This window comes from Hypanus sabinus, chromosome 18, assembly GCF_030144855.1.
Source record: "Hypanus sabinus isolate sHypSab1 chromosome 18, sHypSab1.hap1, whole genome shotgun sequence".
NCBI lineage: Eukaryota > Metazoa > Chordata > Chondrichthyes > Myliobatiformes > Dasyatidae > Hypanus > Hypanus sabinus.
The window spans coordinates 39,591,588-39,607,368 of NC_082723.1; the positions used below are offsets into that span (position 1 = coordinate 39,591,588).

Below are 15,781 nucleotides of genomic sequence, written 5' to 3' on the forward strand. Positions count from 1 at the left end.
ACCATTCTTGAGGTATATATCCAAAATACTCTTACTCTCTAACGAGTGCACCTACCCGGCTTCACATTCCCCATCCTGCCATCACTCAGCAAACTGGGCAACACTTGTGCCAAAGGCTGCAGTTCACCCCTCAGAAGTACACACCCACCTCACAGGGTTCCCTGGAGCATGAAGGAGTAACGCCGGATTATCGGAGTTTTGCCGGACTATAGGGGCTGATGCAGTCACGACCTGAACCGTCGGCGGTTCCTCTCCCCACAACACGCTGCTCGACCCGCTGTCCCGGACTCTCCATCGACTCCGCCCACCGAACTCTGACGTCACTAAATGAGTCCCGCCTCCTTTCGAGCCTGCAGTGACGTGTCCGATATGACATCAGCGCGTTGACGTATTACATCCCGCCGACGGGAGAGGGCGGAGAGCGGACCCGGGAGTGGCGGACGACGCCGAGCCGCTTTGCCCGCGGTTATCATGCCGAGCTCGGAGGACCCCAACGCGGGGCCTGGGAGCGAGGATGGGAGCGGAGCCGGTCCCAGACAGGCCGACGCGGACGAGATGACGTGGTGGTATCGCTGGCTGTGCCGGATGGCGGCCGTGATCGGTGGGGTGTGTGAGTACTGGGCCTGCTTGTCGGGCGGAACGGTAATCCGGTAGCGGTACCAGAGACCGGGTGTCTGGCCAGGAGCGAGGTGTTTCTGCGGCTCCGAATGGGCTGGTCCAGCGGTACCTTTTGTTAGGGAGCAAGTGAGGGGTTGACCAGAATCCCTGTACTTGGCGATCGAGATGATGAACGCTTGTGGTGTGGAAAAGTCGTTAGACCTGGATTGTATAAACAAAGCAAGAATACTTTAGTTTAATTCTGAATTGCTTATTTACATTGGGTCTCATTGCACTTGGGCATTTGACACTTTGGTGGAGTTAGTGATTATTTTTTAGTTAACGACAATGCTACACAACTGAGATAATTTGTAGATCTTCAGAGTCACCAGTTAAGCAGTAGCATTCCTCACTCTTGTGATAAGGTTGCAACCTGGAGCTTGCTATGTTGGGAGCTGCAGCTACTTTTTGCTGGCAAATGTGATTGCTTAAGTAAGCAAGAGAAAGGCTGCGGATGCTGGATATCCAAAGCAACACATGCAACATGCTGGAGGAACTCTGCAAGCCAGGCAGCATCTATGGAAAAGAGTACAGTCCACCTTTCTGGCTGAAACTTGGATGACACTGGCGGGAGGTTGTTCTAATTTTTAAAAGAAGACGCTGAGGGCGATTGGAGTTTTGCAAAACCAAGGGTGATTTGATCAGGGGAAAGTGTCATGGTACTGGTGCAGATAAGAGGGGCTGCGATGCAGATGGGGTATTATCTAACAGAACAATTTCAAAGAGCTCCTGCACCATTTCGCATTGGTAATGGTGAACTAAATCTTGGGGCAGTACACTGAGGGTCAAGAGGGGGAATGGATGTGATGTTAGTGCTTGCTCAGGAGTATGATTACAATTAGCCGGGCTGCTTTTAGAGAAATTATTTTAGCCAGCTGTGACGGTGGTGTGAATAAATGGATTGGACTTGTATTGACCCTAAGAAGACCTGTCATTAAAGGGTCAAATGGCTGCCTGTTGGGAGGTGTGTGTGGGGGGGGGGGGGGAGTGAAGAAAAGTGTCTGTTGGTGTCAGCATGTGAGACTGACCTTTGTACAGTACCTCTGAATCAGTCATTGATTTTAACCACAGAACCGAGGTGCTGAAGTGACACCTGTAATTGTGTTTGGAACTGTTCCTGTCACACTAATCCTGGCTCTTTTTGTGCAAGTGTTGCATAACAGAGGGATAACTATGGAATTTGTTAGCCCAGTCACAGTGCTGGGCTCTTGCACAAAGGAATCTCCAATTATGTGGGAAGATTTGACAGGTCCTGTCTGTCTCTGAAGCCCACCAGTGTGGAATAGTCACTTAGTACTCCTGAATTTGGAAGTATAACACTTAAATTAGTGGGCTAGTGCTCCAGTAAAGTCATTGGTTTCAGCTCTAGCTGTTTGATACATAAATACCTTGCACTCGATTAACATGACTGAAATCCTAGAAAGGAAAGAACATGAGATTCTGCAGATGCTGAAATCCAGATTAAGATACACAAAATGCTGGACTGATGCTGGATCTCAGCCTGAAACGACGACTTTCCATAGACACTGCTTAGCCTGCTGAGTTCCTCCACCTTTTTGTGTGTGTTATGAGGAAAGGAGAGCCTGTGGCGGTGGGCAGGCTGTAACGTGACAAGAATGTGTTGGATTTGGGGAGAGGCAGCTGGAGTGGCGATCACTTTTACATTGGTGTTTTGAGGCCTGATACCATGGTCTGTGATACATAAGCTTCAGGACAAGCAGGTCGTGCATATTTAACAAGAAGTTTTTCTATAATTCAATAGGGTAATTGGATCCAAAAGTGTACAGAGAAAAATTAGATGGATTTTGCCATCTAGATAGGAAAGATTTCTCCTTTCTTTCTTAAGCCTTTTTGAGTTCTGTAACCCACATTAAAAGTATTGAACATTTTTCTTGTTATTTGGTGAATTAAGTACAATGCATGCCACTTGAGTTTGTGTTTGAGACTCATATTCTACCTACGTTGAACTGCTGGCATATTCCTTCCTCATGAACTTAATTAGTTTCCCCTTTAAAAAAAAAGCCAGTCTTACAGGCCCTGAAATCAAAGTTCAAAGTGCATGTTATGCAACCATGAAATTTGTCTTCTATCAGGCAGCCATAGATCAAAGAAACCCAGCAGGCTATTGCTTCCGATGATTGTTTGGCAGAGACAGATTAACAAAGTATTTGACTGCTTTCTCAGCACCATCCAAAACGGGAAATTCAAGGAGGCACTGCCTGGCAGTGTGGCCGTGATGTAATGTGGCCAACGTAGCAGTTAAACAACATGCAGTGGAAGCTCGGGTTGGTTGGTTAGTGCGAGGTTTGTGGTGTTCTGAACAACTGGGAAAACTCCAGCAGAACCAATGGATTTTTAAAGTCCAACAGTTAAATCCACTTGAACAACTCCTAGTGTAGAGTTGCAAACTTCACCACTCCAAGCAGGTACTGGTATTGATTTAGTAAAGATCATACTGGATGAATTCTCGGGTTCTTCTCACTCTGCAGTGATTGGTTACACTTGATATTTGTTATGCACATAAATGCACTGGATAGTGGACGAGAATTACCACACTGGACTATCCATAACCCATACAGAACTGCCAGTAACAGCTTCTCCTTGCCTGTGTTGCCTTTGCCCATCAAACACCAGCTGTTGGACATGCTTGCTTCCTGCAACGCCTCTGCATAGTGGCTTCAATTATCACAGAGCTCTGCCCCTCCCTCTCTCCCAGATCCTTTCTGTGGAAGAAGATTGACCAAAGATAATTCAGCATGTTCTGTATGTGACAGCAGAGTACGGTGCATTTGTCTATTACCCAATCACCGTGTTGCTACAAATATGATTTTTTAATCATTTTAATCTTAGGATAAGATGGCAGCATCAACACAACCAGATGGGATCTGACCTGTTTCATTCTGACTGTGAGACTTGTGATCTAGGCCATGACTGATGGGGTGATGCTGGAGCTGCCAGAGATGAGAAAAGCAGGTTGAAGGCTGAGTGAGCACTTTCTGGGTTTAAGGTTGTGTAAGAAAGGCAGATTGCATCTGTTAAATACCATTTGTTACCTCAGAGGCTTGCATTTCAACCAGTGGTGCACTTGTGAAGTGTTTGTACTGCTGAGAGGGGTTGTAAATACCAATCGCTCACAAACGGCTAGCCGCATGTGAAGGTGGTCGAAAGACGTGCAGAAGAAATGCTCCTGCTTTTCGTGATAATGTGGTGGAAGTTTTTGTATTTGCCAGTGAAACAGACAGGGCTGTAATTTAAGGTCTCTTCTGTATGAGCTCACCTCTAGTGATGTACCCACATTATGGGGCATCTGTGGCATTTGAGCCCACGACCTGAGTCGGGGGGGTCGGGGGTCATGCACCGAATTGGAGCAAAGCTTTCTGTGGTGCATCTTAAACTAAGCACAACCGAGAGGAAAGTGTGAAGAATATTTGCATTTGGAGGTTATGTGCTCCGATAAAGTCCAGCGGTGCGCCAGATGTTGGATCTGTTTTGTAATTCCAGTCGCAACTGAGCCTCTCCTGTCCTGTTTTTCTTTTGCAGCGTGTGCAATTGCTGGAGTGTGGAACTGTGTAACAATCAATCCCCTCAACATCGCAGCTGGGGTCTGGATGGTGTAAGTACCTGCAAACAGCAGGTGTGATGGGCATACTTCAAAGTCTTGCTTTGGGAATGGTGGTCATTTTTGAGCTTGTTTTAACCCTCCTGTGGGGAAACCATCGATCAGATTGGTCAACTTGGCTAATGAAAAGTCAGTCAGTGTGCCAAAGAGCAAAATCGAAGTTCTCCAGTCCCTGCTTTGGAGCTGGGCTCTTTTGGTCCCTTTCTCTGTATATTATATTCACTTGACTAAGCCATTGGTTTCACTTTCTACCACACCATCTTTCAATCCCGAGCCTTATCCCCTGGCCACGTTTGCCATCTGAATTTATAGTCAGAAAACATTAAAAAATAATACATGCAAAGAGCCCAAAGGGGTTTGTTTTGTACATTGTAGATGTGTCCTTTTAATAGTTTGCCTGAGTTTTGTTTGAGCCCTGTGTCTCTTTTGCACAGAGGACATTTTTAATGTAAAGTCTTGCCAAAGTGATTTGCCTCAAGTATCTTAGATTGATTTCCCCATCAGGGTAAAGGTGATGTGTTGCAGAAAAGTTTGATACTGTATTGAAATCTGTCATCACTCAGTGCACAAGATGTGGAAAGATCACGTAACTGCACTAGAGACCTGTCTATCCTAGCTGCAAGAACAAGAATAGAGGCCACTCAGGCCTTTCAGTGTCCTGACTGCCCCAGCTATATTTGAATAAATATTGCATTCTGTGCGCTGAATTAGTTCAAATGCTTCACACACTTTGACTATAGACTTGCTCTTATTTTCTGCATTACATTGAAACAGACCATTCATCCAACATACATGTGACGTTCTACACACGTATGGCCTGTCCTTAAGCTCGTTTATTATCGTATTCACTGGTTCCTTTCTCCATTACGTAGCTAGCTCCTCTGCCCTGGTACCTGGGGTATTTTCTTCAAATATTCCTGTCGTGCTTTCTAAATACATAATATATTTTGGAAAGAACTCGGAAAATGTGTAGCTCGGAAGTTTGATGGTTGGGTCGAGTTGTTCTCCGACCTTGGCAATCCATTTGCAAACGTTTCATCACCATACGAGAAGACATCAGTGCACTGTTTACTTGCGGAGTGTCCTCCGAATGCTTGGCCTTTATATACTTACCAGTTGATCAGCTGTCATCATGGAAACTCAATTGTGACGCAAGAGAATTGCTGGACGCCTGCCTTTCCACAAACAATTCTATAAAGCTCGATCCCATTAATAAACCAATGCAGGCAAAATTCCAGATTATGCAGAGTTCTCCATGCTCCCTGTGTCACAATTGAGTTTCCGTAATGACGACCAATCAACTGATAAGTTTATAAAGGCTGAGCATTTGGAGGAAACACCACAAGTAAACTGCGCACTGATGATGTCACCTTGTATGGTGATGAAACGGCTTGCCAAGATTGGAGAACACCTCAACCCAACTTTTTATTCTTGAGATATGATCTAAAGCATATTTTAATGGTAATTTGCAAAGTGTTGTGTATCTATTTTGTGCAGTAAAGTTTCCATTTTATTTTTTGACCTGCAGGCTGAATGCATTTATCCTTTTCATATGTGAAGCTCCCTTCTGCTGCCAGTTTATCGAGTTTGCAAATGCAGTGTCTGCAAGAGCTGATAAGCTCCGCTACTGGCAGAAAGCTGTCTTCTATTGTGGGTAAGTGCAGTGACAGTGACCCACAGAGGTTTGTATTGCTCAGTGCTGTTAGGGTTCTTTACTGTATGGTCGGTGAGCCGGTGGCCAGCGAGAGCGGTTTATTACTGTCTGGATATGTAATGATGCACGATGGTTTCGGGTAGATAGCTGGTAGGGGCCGGGCAGATTGCCCTGGGCAGGGTTACATGTCATCTTGCCAATTGCATTTGCAAAACCTGCCAATATGCAGTCTTGTTCACACAGCTCAGAAACCATCTGAAGAGACTGAGGTGATCAGCTTTTGTAATCTGACTATAAATTTAGAAATTGTGAAATCTGCCTCCATGTCTGGTTCATATAGATGAAAAGGGTAAGGACCCCTTCTGTCAAAAGATCAAAAAGTAAAGATCTCGTGGAATAGTGCATACTCAAAGCCTATGCGCTGTACCAAGTCCTTGAGGAACTTTATTAGCCTTTATTGGGTGTGGAAAGTTAAATAATTATCATGATCCACCTCTCCTCAATTATTTATCCAGCTTTGTTCCATGTGCTTCGCCCTCGTGGGTAAATTTGTTTTGTATGATACATTTCAGAACATTCTGGAAATCCATGCACAACGCATTGCCTGTATATCCCCTCGTCAATTCTGTCATTATCTTTTCAAATTGATTAAATTAATTTTCCCCTTGACAATCTGTGCTGGCTTCCCTAAACTCTTTTCCCTTGGGGTCTTGTCCCAGATCATTGTGTGTAAAAGCTTTTCCACCACTGGCTAGTTGCCAGGCTTACCCAGATTGAGGGAGTTCAGTTGCTTTTCTACTTAGACCCATTTCTAAAGAATCCAGTCCTTCTCCCCCCCCCCCCCCCCACTGACCACCACAACTTCTTTGAAATGAGAAACTAACTTGATTTCCCTTTCCTGATTTAGGTAAGGATCACATACATGAACCACCGAAGTTTCTATGTCCACAGATGCTGCCTGACCCTCTAAATGTTTCCACCACTTTCTATTTTCAATATTCTAACACTTACAGGTTGTTTTTGATTTTCAAAACTTATCTTTGGATGTGTTAAAGATTTCCCCTGATTTTTCCCAATCCTGTTACTGGCTTCCAGAATATTAAGTGTATCTTTATTTTTCTCTTCCCCCAGGATGGCAATTTTCCCAGTTTTCCTGAGCTTTTCATTCACTACATTGTTTGGGAATGGAATTGCTTTTGCTTCAGGTGTGCTTTATGGACTTGCATCACTTGGAAAAAAGTGAGTTTTCACTTCAGTACTCTTAGCGTGTTTGATCCTTATTTAAGGACAGATCGGAAATGATTGAAGCAGGATTGAGGTGACTGTAATTCTAAAATGACTTGGTAGAGTCTCATGCCTGCTATTTTTTCTTTTAAAGATTGGAGTGTAGCACGATGGGTGCAGTTGATTAATGTTATCACTGAGTAGTTGAGTTTGAGTGTTCATCTGGATACCCTAAAAATTCAGTGGTCTATTTATAAAGCTGCCTTTACGATAGGTGACAGGCAAGAATAAGCACAATTACTGATCCTGCCGAAGGGTCTTGGCCTAAAACATTGACTGTACTCTTTTCCGTAGATGCTGCCTGGCCTGCTGAGTTTCTCCAGCATTTTGAGTGTGTTGCTTGGACTTCCAGTGTATGCAAATTTCCTCTTGTTTGTGATTGAATTCCCAATCAGTTTCAAAAGTCCAAAATGCAATAAACTCCCTTGGAAAAGGATTGCATATCTAGCAAACTGAGAGGAAAACATTAACATTACATGTTTGCTCCTGCTCAGTTGTAGCAATAAACCTTCAAGTTCTTCCCAGAATTTGTGGTGATACCCATCTTTAGTACAACACACACAAAATACAGGAGGAACTCTGAGGGATGAAGCAAAGAGCTGGGAAGTTGGTGAAGGAGAGAAAGTGCTGAAGAAAGGGGGTAATCTGATAGGAGAGGACAAATATTAATGTTTTGTTACGTAACATGTTCTACTTCAACACATCATTGTTTTTATTAGTGATAATCCAAAACAAATCTTTGGATGATATTCCTCACGTTAAATAGCAACTGATGGTTGTATGGCTGAAGGTGACTGGGATTGACATTATACGTGTCTGTAATGCAAGTGCCTTCCCCCGATTCATTTTACACAACCATTGGTTCCTAGAAGCTTTGCTATATTTTAGACCTGGTTTGTTATGGGAGTTACAAGTTGAGAGTGAAATGATAATTGATTTATTTAAATAGACTGTAGCCAAATAGATTCTGCTGTAACACACACAAAATGCAGGTGGAACACAGCAAGCCAGGCAGCATCTATAGGAAGAAGTACAGTTGACATTTTGGGCCGAGACCCTTCGTCAGGACTAACGGAGAAAAGAGATTTGGGAGGGGGAGGGAGAGACCCAAAATGATAGGAGGAGGAGGGGTGAAGCTAAGAGCTGGGAAGTTGATTGGCAAAAGAGATACAAGGCTGGAGAAGGGGCAGTATCATAGGACGGAAGGCCTTGGAAGAAAGAAAGGGGGAGGGGAGCACTAGAGGAAGATGGAGAACAGGCAAGGAGTTATTGTGAGAGGGAAAGAGAGGGGAAAAAGAAGATTCTGCTGTAATTTTTTTTTTTGAGCCGTGCTGTTTTGGGACTACGGTAAGAAACAGACAAAAAGAACCCAACTGTGGCTGACACTGCCATTGTATTGCTTTTAAACTCATCTGATAAATGCATACGTGTCCGCACAAGATTTAGCCGATGCCGGCAATCCAGACAGAGGTGCACAAAATGCTGGAGGAACTATAACAGGTCAGGCCTGATGAAGCATCTCAGCCTAGAAGGTTGGCTCTTCATTCCTCCCATATATGTTGCCTGACCTGCTGAGTTCCTCCAGGATTTTGTGTATAATAGCATAGGTTTGGTTGCAAATAAACTCTGGAATGACTTGCCTCAATAAAGTAGTTGAAAAGTGCTATGGATTTGTGTTTGTGGTGTAATGAGAACAGATTTTGGTCATTTTGGCTTGAACTCATTGGATCTCCTTAGTTCTGATGGGATAGAAATCAGTTGCTTTTACTTACTATGTTTGATGTCTTATGTGAACACAGCATTAAATAAAGTTTTTTCTAAAGCTGAAAGACCCAACGGTTCATAAGTCACCTGGACAAGATGAACTGAAAGGGGTAGCAGTAGAGATTGTAGAGACATTAGTAATGATCTTTCAAAAAATCATTGGGCTCTGGCCTGGTGCCAGAGGACAGGAAAATGGCAAATGTCACTCCACTCTTTAAGAAAGGAGGAAGGCAGCAGAAAGGGAATTGTAGACCAGTTGGCCTGACCTCAGTAATTGGGAAGATGTTGGAGTCAGTTTCTTAAGAATGAGGTTATGAAGTTCTCGGTGATACAGGACAAGATAGGACAAAGTCAGCATGGTTTCCTTAAGGGAAAATCTTGCCTGATGAAACTGTTGGAATTCTTCGAGGGGATTATAAATAGGTTAGATAAAGGGGATGCTGTGGGTGTTGTTTATTTGAACTTTTGGAAGGCCTTTGACAAGGTGCCACATGTGAGGCTGCTCACCAAGAGCCCATGGTATTACAGGAAAGTTACTGGCATGCTTAGAGCATTGGCTGATTGGTAGGGGGCAGTGAGTGGGGATAAAAGTATCCTTTTCTGATTGGCTGCCATTGACTAGTGGGGTTCCACAGGGGCCACTTCTTTTTATGCTCTATATCAATGATTGAGATGATAGATGGCTTTGTTGCCAAGTTTGTAGATGATGGAGCGGCCAGTAGTGTTGAGGAAATGGATAGGCTGCAGAAGGACTTAGACAGATCAGGAGAATGGGCAAGAGAGTGGCAAATGTTAGAAAATGCTTGGTCATACACTTTAACAGTAGAAGTAAATGAGGAGACTATTTTATAAATGGGGAGAAAATACAAAAATCTGAAATGCAAAGGGTCTTGGGAGTCCTTGTGCAGAACACTCTAAAGGTTAACTTGCAGGTAGAGTCAGTGGTGAGGAAGGCAGATGCAATGTTAGCAATCATTTCAAGAGAACTAGAATACAAGATTAGGAATGTGATGCTGCGCCTTTATAAAGCACTAGTGAGGCATCACCTTGAGTATGGTGAATAGTTTTGGGCCCCTCAACTAAGAAAAGATGTGCTGGCATTGGAGAGGGTCCAGAGGAGGTTCACAAGGATGATTCTGGGAATGAAAGGGTTCTCATATGAAAAATGTTTGATAGTTCTGGGTCTGTACTCGCTGAAATTTAGAAGGATGAGGGGGTGGGAATCTCTTTGAAATCCTTTGAATGTTGAAAGGCCTAGACAGAGTAGATGTGGAAAGGATGTTTCCCATGGTGGGGGAGTCTAGGACAAGAGGGTACAGCCTCAGGACAGAAGGGTGTCCATTTAAAGCAGATGCGAACAGATTTCTTTAACCAAAGGGTGGTGAGTTTGTGGAATTTGTTACCACAGGCAGCTGTGGAGGCCCCCCCCCCCCCCCTGTTGGGTGTATTAAAGGCAGAGATTGATAGGTTCTTGATTGGACATGGCATCAAAGGTTATGGGGAGAAAGCCAGAGAATGGGGTTGAAAGGGATAAAAACTAGTAGGACTTTGAGTAAACAAGGCAAGACTCTTTCTGGTGGCAATTATACCACAGCCAGAAGACCCCTTTAACGATTGGTACAAGAACAAGAAGTGAGATGAGAGGAAAAAATGTTTCGCTGCAACAGTTAGTTAGGATTTTTCATAATGAAGTTGGGTACAGATTCAATCAAGTGTCAAAAATTGGATAAATGTTTAAAGTAGAGAAAAGAAGAATGCAGTGAAAGATGGCTACGTTCCATGTTAGAGTTGTCTGTTATTAGACCTGTGTTTTCTAATGGTGCCTTTCTCTCCTTCCTCTCCCCCATGTGCTCTCCCCACCCCACCCTGCCCAAACCCCGAAGGGGCGATGCCATTTCGTATGCCAGGCTCAAGGATAGGAAAATGGCTGATGAGGAGAAGTTGACGGGAACTGTCACCGATGAGATGGCGATGCAGTAGAAGATACCGACTAGTTTTACCTCATTCAACTACAGATCAACAAACCAGCAGAACTTTATATTTATATACAGTACATCCAATTTATACACTGCAGAGAGAGCCACTTCCATGGGCTCTTGGTTTGACATGCAATCAATCCTTCAAAAGAATAGAATTTCTCTGCTCTTTCTAATAATGTAATTTTTATACCTTTGCTTCATTTATGAGGATATTGGTTTTCAAACTTTGTTGAAACCTGCTGCTGACTCTAAATCACAGGAGTCTGATGGCTTGTTTATACTTGTGATTATAGTTCAAATTATGTTGACTGCCTTGAGATGGTTGGTTTGAATGCAGCCCAGCAGTTGCTGCCTGGGGCAGTGCTCCACCCATTGTGATTGCCAGATTACAACATTAATGGGGTTCCGATCATTTCTCAATAGTACTGTTAGTTTATAAACTACAGTTTAATACAAACCTGCCTTTTGCTGTTTAAATACAGGCTTTTTTTTTGGATTTTCCTTCATTGGAATTGTAATGCACTATAAATCACATCAACAATGTTTTCTAAAGTAGAGTTCACTCACACTCTTGGCATAGTTGCCTCAAGTGTTCCAACACTCCTCATACAGAATTGCATCTTCTATAACTTGGGTGAACCCCACAATGATGGGAGTAGTTGCTCAATAATCCTTGCATCCATCTCCCTCACTCTCACTCTTTTAAGATATTGATGACTATCTGTACTGGTGCTGCTTCCTACCTTTGAACAGAGTCGAAGGTTTCATCTCCTTTTGTTGGTTCCCATCCTGCTCTCGTCTTCATATGTTCCATCACTAAATCTTCCCTACCCTTGATTTGTCAATCTTTCAGGAGTTGCCTTAGCAAACGATACTCTGCATATTTTCTCTTGTTTGTGATTGACTTAATATAGTTCTCATAAAAGGTGATTGGGCTCTCTCATAGGTGTTACCTGGCCTATTAGATATTGCTGTCATTTCCTGTTTGTTTCAGGATTGCAGCATCTACAGTATTTAATTACTGAAATTAGTGCTCCTTAGAGGAAAGCGTTAATTTCGTGGTCACATGACATGCGGAAGTTTATAGGGAGGTCCTACTGTGACTGTGTAAGGATCACATGTAATTGCCAGTTAGGCTATTCAGAGCATGGTCACAAAATCCTTTATATTCTGCTGTCTCCATCTGGAGTATTGTTGGACGGTGGTGTACAGAAAAGGAGAAACACGCACATGATCTTTAGAGAGCTGACTGAGTTCATGCTGGGAAAAGCAAATTTGATTTGGCTGTGACACTGCCCGTAGTACAATAGCTGAAGTGCTGTCCCTTTTGAAATAGTGGCCAACTGAGTGAAGTACAGGGCTTGGGAGCAAACATTTTTAGGAGAGAAAGGTAAAGCTGTTTTGAAACGAGCTTTGTTTTGATTCATTCATTCTGTAATTGTCGATCATGTGTGCTAAAGAATGTCTGTTTAACTTTTACCTGAGACAAAGCAGAGCCTGACTCTCAGTACAGACAGGGAAAGCTTTTAAGCTTCAGCTCCTCCATGATACAACTGGTAACAAAAGTTATTCAACATTGAGTGACTTTGTTCCACACATCTGTTCTGCACCGGATGTCAGTAGTTCATTCAGACTTGCCACTAGGTGCTAACACTGCCACATATCCCTTTTAAACAAAGAGCAGTACTGCATGGATACAGGTTCTTTGCCCCAACCACAATGCTCACCGGGCGGCTCCCAATTTCCTGCAATTGACTCAAACTTCACTCTTTCATGTACCTATCCAGATGCTTCTGAAATGATACTGTTGTATCTTGGTGTCTACCTGAAACTGTAAGCATTTTGTTTTGCATCAGCCCTAAACCCTCTAGAGTAGATATTGCTGTCAGTTTTGTGAAGGTATTTCTACTAGTCTCTATATCTCTTGGTCAATAATTCCAGGGCTACTGAGAGTCATCTATTGTGTCCTCTTTCACTAGTTTAAAAACAAACATATTTCTCAAAAACAAAGGGGAAACCTTAACAAGCAGCTTTGTGCTGTACTCTCTTGAGCTTCCTTTCTTGGTTGTTTTGTATTATGGAGCTCAATGTCGCACATGTTCCTTCAACCTGAGCCTTAGTTTTGTCAAGACTCATCACACTTTGTTTCAGTCGGTGCCCATTTTATTAGGAACACCTGTACACCTTGTTTATACGAGATCTAGTCAGCCAGTCATGTAGCAACAATTCAATGCATAGGAGCATGCAGACATGGTAAAGCAGTTTAACTGTTGTTCAGATCAAACATCAGAACGGGGAATAAATTTGATCCAAGTGACTTTGACCATGGAATGACTGTTAGTGCCAGACAGGGTGGTTTGAGTATGTCACAAACTGCTGATGTGGGGTTTTCATGCACAGCAGTCTCGAGAGTTTACAGGGACATCCAGTTAGTGAGAGTTCTGTGTTGAAAAATGCCTTGTTAATGAGAGGGGCGAAGTGAATGGTCATACTGACAGGAAGGTGTCAATAACTCAAATGACCATGTGTTGCAACAGTGATGTCAGAAGAGCTTCTCTGAATGCACAACACAACAAACCCTGAAGACCACATGGGGTTCCGCTCCTGTAGCTAATAAAGTGGCCACTGGGAGTATACTGTAATCTTTGGGATGAGTCCTCCATACTGATAGCAGCTTTTGCTCTGATGTCCTTTAGCAGACCTATGAACACTGACCTCAGTTGTTGCTAAATATCCTTTCTGGGTGGGAGTCAAGTGTAACATTTATTGTTGCCTGATTAGTCACTGCCAGATTCACACCTCAGTTTTTAGTGCAATAATTCTTCTGAACATCACATTTCTGATTATCAAAGATGGTCATGACTAATGGGTTGGTACTGACTTTAGACCAGGCCATTTCAGAATGATTTGAAGTTATGTCTCTAGTCTTGGCCAATTCTTGGTCCCCTGTGGAGGGGATAAAATGAGCCAGTATCACTACTTCAACTCCTCAGCACTGCATATATTCCTTTTAGCCAGGGAATGGATGCCTTCCAAAGGTGATACTTATCTTAATCCATTTCAAGACACACTTACAGCCTTGCATAATAGAGAAGGGAATGTTGGCCGGGTGAATAATAACATATTGGTCATGGTCATATTCTGACTGCAGTAATTGGAAATGGATTAGAAATTCTTGCACATTTTAGTTTGTATTGGCATTGTTTACTTGGTATGTGTCTATTTAAATTTAAATACATTGGATATTTTATACATTTTGTCCATTTCTGACCATTTACTGTGAAATAAAAGACTTTACTGCACTATTTTTTAAGTGTTCTAGCTGCACAACACAGAAACAGGCTCTTCAATCTACTGTGTTGCTGGCCGTCTATCCAAACCAGCACTTAGTCCGTAAACTCCGTTAGGTGGTGATTGAAGTGCTAAGAGTAATTGATCTCCAACACCTTCACAGAGAGTGCATTCCCAATTTCAGCTCTCCCACGTTAAAAAGAAAATCCTCATCACCTCTAACCTCCTCAACTCTTGTATTGGTCTCTATTCCCCTCAACTCTTGTGTCGGTCCCTATTCTGTGGAGGAGTTTCTCACTATCCAGACGTTCTGTGCACTCATAATTTACTCCTCAACTTCCTCTGCTTTAAGGAAAATATCCAGCTTAGCCAAGATTATTTTCATACCTGAAATAGAGCATCCTCGTTTGTGTTGAGGCTTATAAAAGAAATTCTGCAACTTCCCAGCGAGTTGACCCAGGGAGTCTGCAGAAGGACTTGGACAGATAAGAAGAATGGGCAAAGGAGTACCAGTTGGAAATGGTGTAGAGAAGTGTATGGTCATGCACTTTGGAAGAAGGAATGAAAATGTAGACTATTTTCTAAACGGGGAGGAAATTCAGAAATCAGAGGTACAATGGCAATTGGGAATCCTCAGGCAGGATTCTCTTAAGAATTAAACATGAGGAAATCTGCAGATGCTGGAAATTCAAGCAACACACACAAAATGCTGGTGGAACACAGCAGGCCAGGCAGCATCTATAGGGAGAAGCACTGTTGACGTTTTGGGCTGAAACGTAGACAGTGCTTCCCCCTATAGATACTGCCTGGCCTGCTGCGTTCCACCAGCATTTTGTGTGTGTTTCTCTAAAAATTAACTTGCTGGCTGAGTCAGTGTTGTGGAAGGCAAATACAATGTTAGCATTCATTTCAAGAAGACTAGAACATAAAAGCAGGAATGTAATGCTGAGGCGTTATAAGCCATTGGTCAGACCTCACTTGGAGTACTGAGAGCAGTTTTGGACCCCTTTCTAAGAAAAGATGTTCTGGCACTGGAGAGGGTTTAGAAGAGGATCATAATGTTCCTGAGAATGAGTGTATCTGATGCCTGTATTCACTGGAGTTTAGAAGAATGAGGGAAGATTTCATTGAAACCTATCAAATATTTAAAGGCCTAGATAGAGAAGATGTTTCCTGTAATGGGGGATTCCAAGATCTGAGGGCACAGATTATCCCTTTAGAACCAAGATGAGGGGGAATTTCAATAGCCAGAGGGTGGTGAATCTGTGGAATTCATTGCCGCAGACAGCTGAATATATTTCAAGATACTCAGGTCATTGAGTATGTTTAAAGCAGAGGTTGATATGATCTTCATTAATAAGGTTGAAGGCAGGAGAATGGGGTTGAGAGGGATAATGAATGACAGAGCAGTCTCAATAACTAGAATGGTTTATTACTGCTCCTGTGTCTTCTGGACAGAACAGTGCACAATGCTCCAGCTCTGGAATAACCAATGTTTTATAAACATAGCTTGACACATAGGCAGTTATTTTC

At 43.0% G+C, this 15,781-nt stretch overlaps 1 protein-coding gene across 1 annotated transcript; it reads left to right on the forward strand.

Moving 5' to 3' along the window:
• The first annotated feature begins 383 nt into the window (after positions 1-383).
• cacfd1 (calcium channel flower domain containing 1) lies at positions 384-14,262 on the forward strand. Its single transcript, XM_059994223.1, has 5 exons — positions 384-610; positions 4,198-4,270; positions 5,805-5,930; positions 7,062-7,169; positions 10,862-14,262. Exons 1-5 carry the CDS (start codon positions 472-474, stop codon positions 10,956-10,958), a joined length of 543 nt encoding a protein of 180 aa, XP_059850206.1. The 5' UTR covers positions 384-471; the 3' UTR covers positions 10,959-14,262.
• Positions 14,263-15,781: the final 1,519 nt, after the last annotated feature.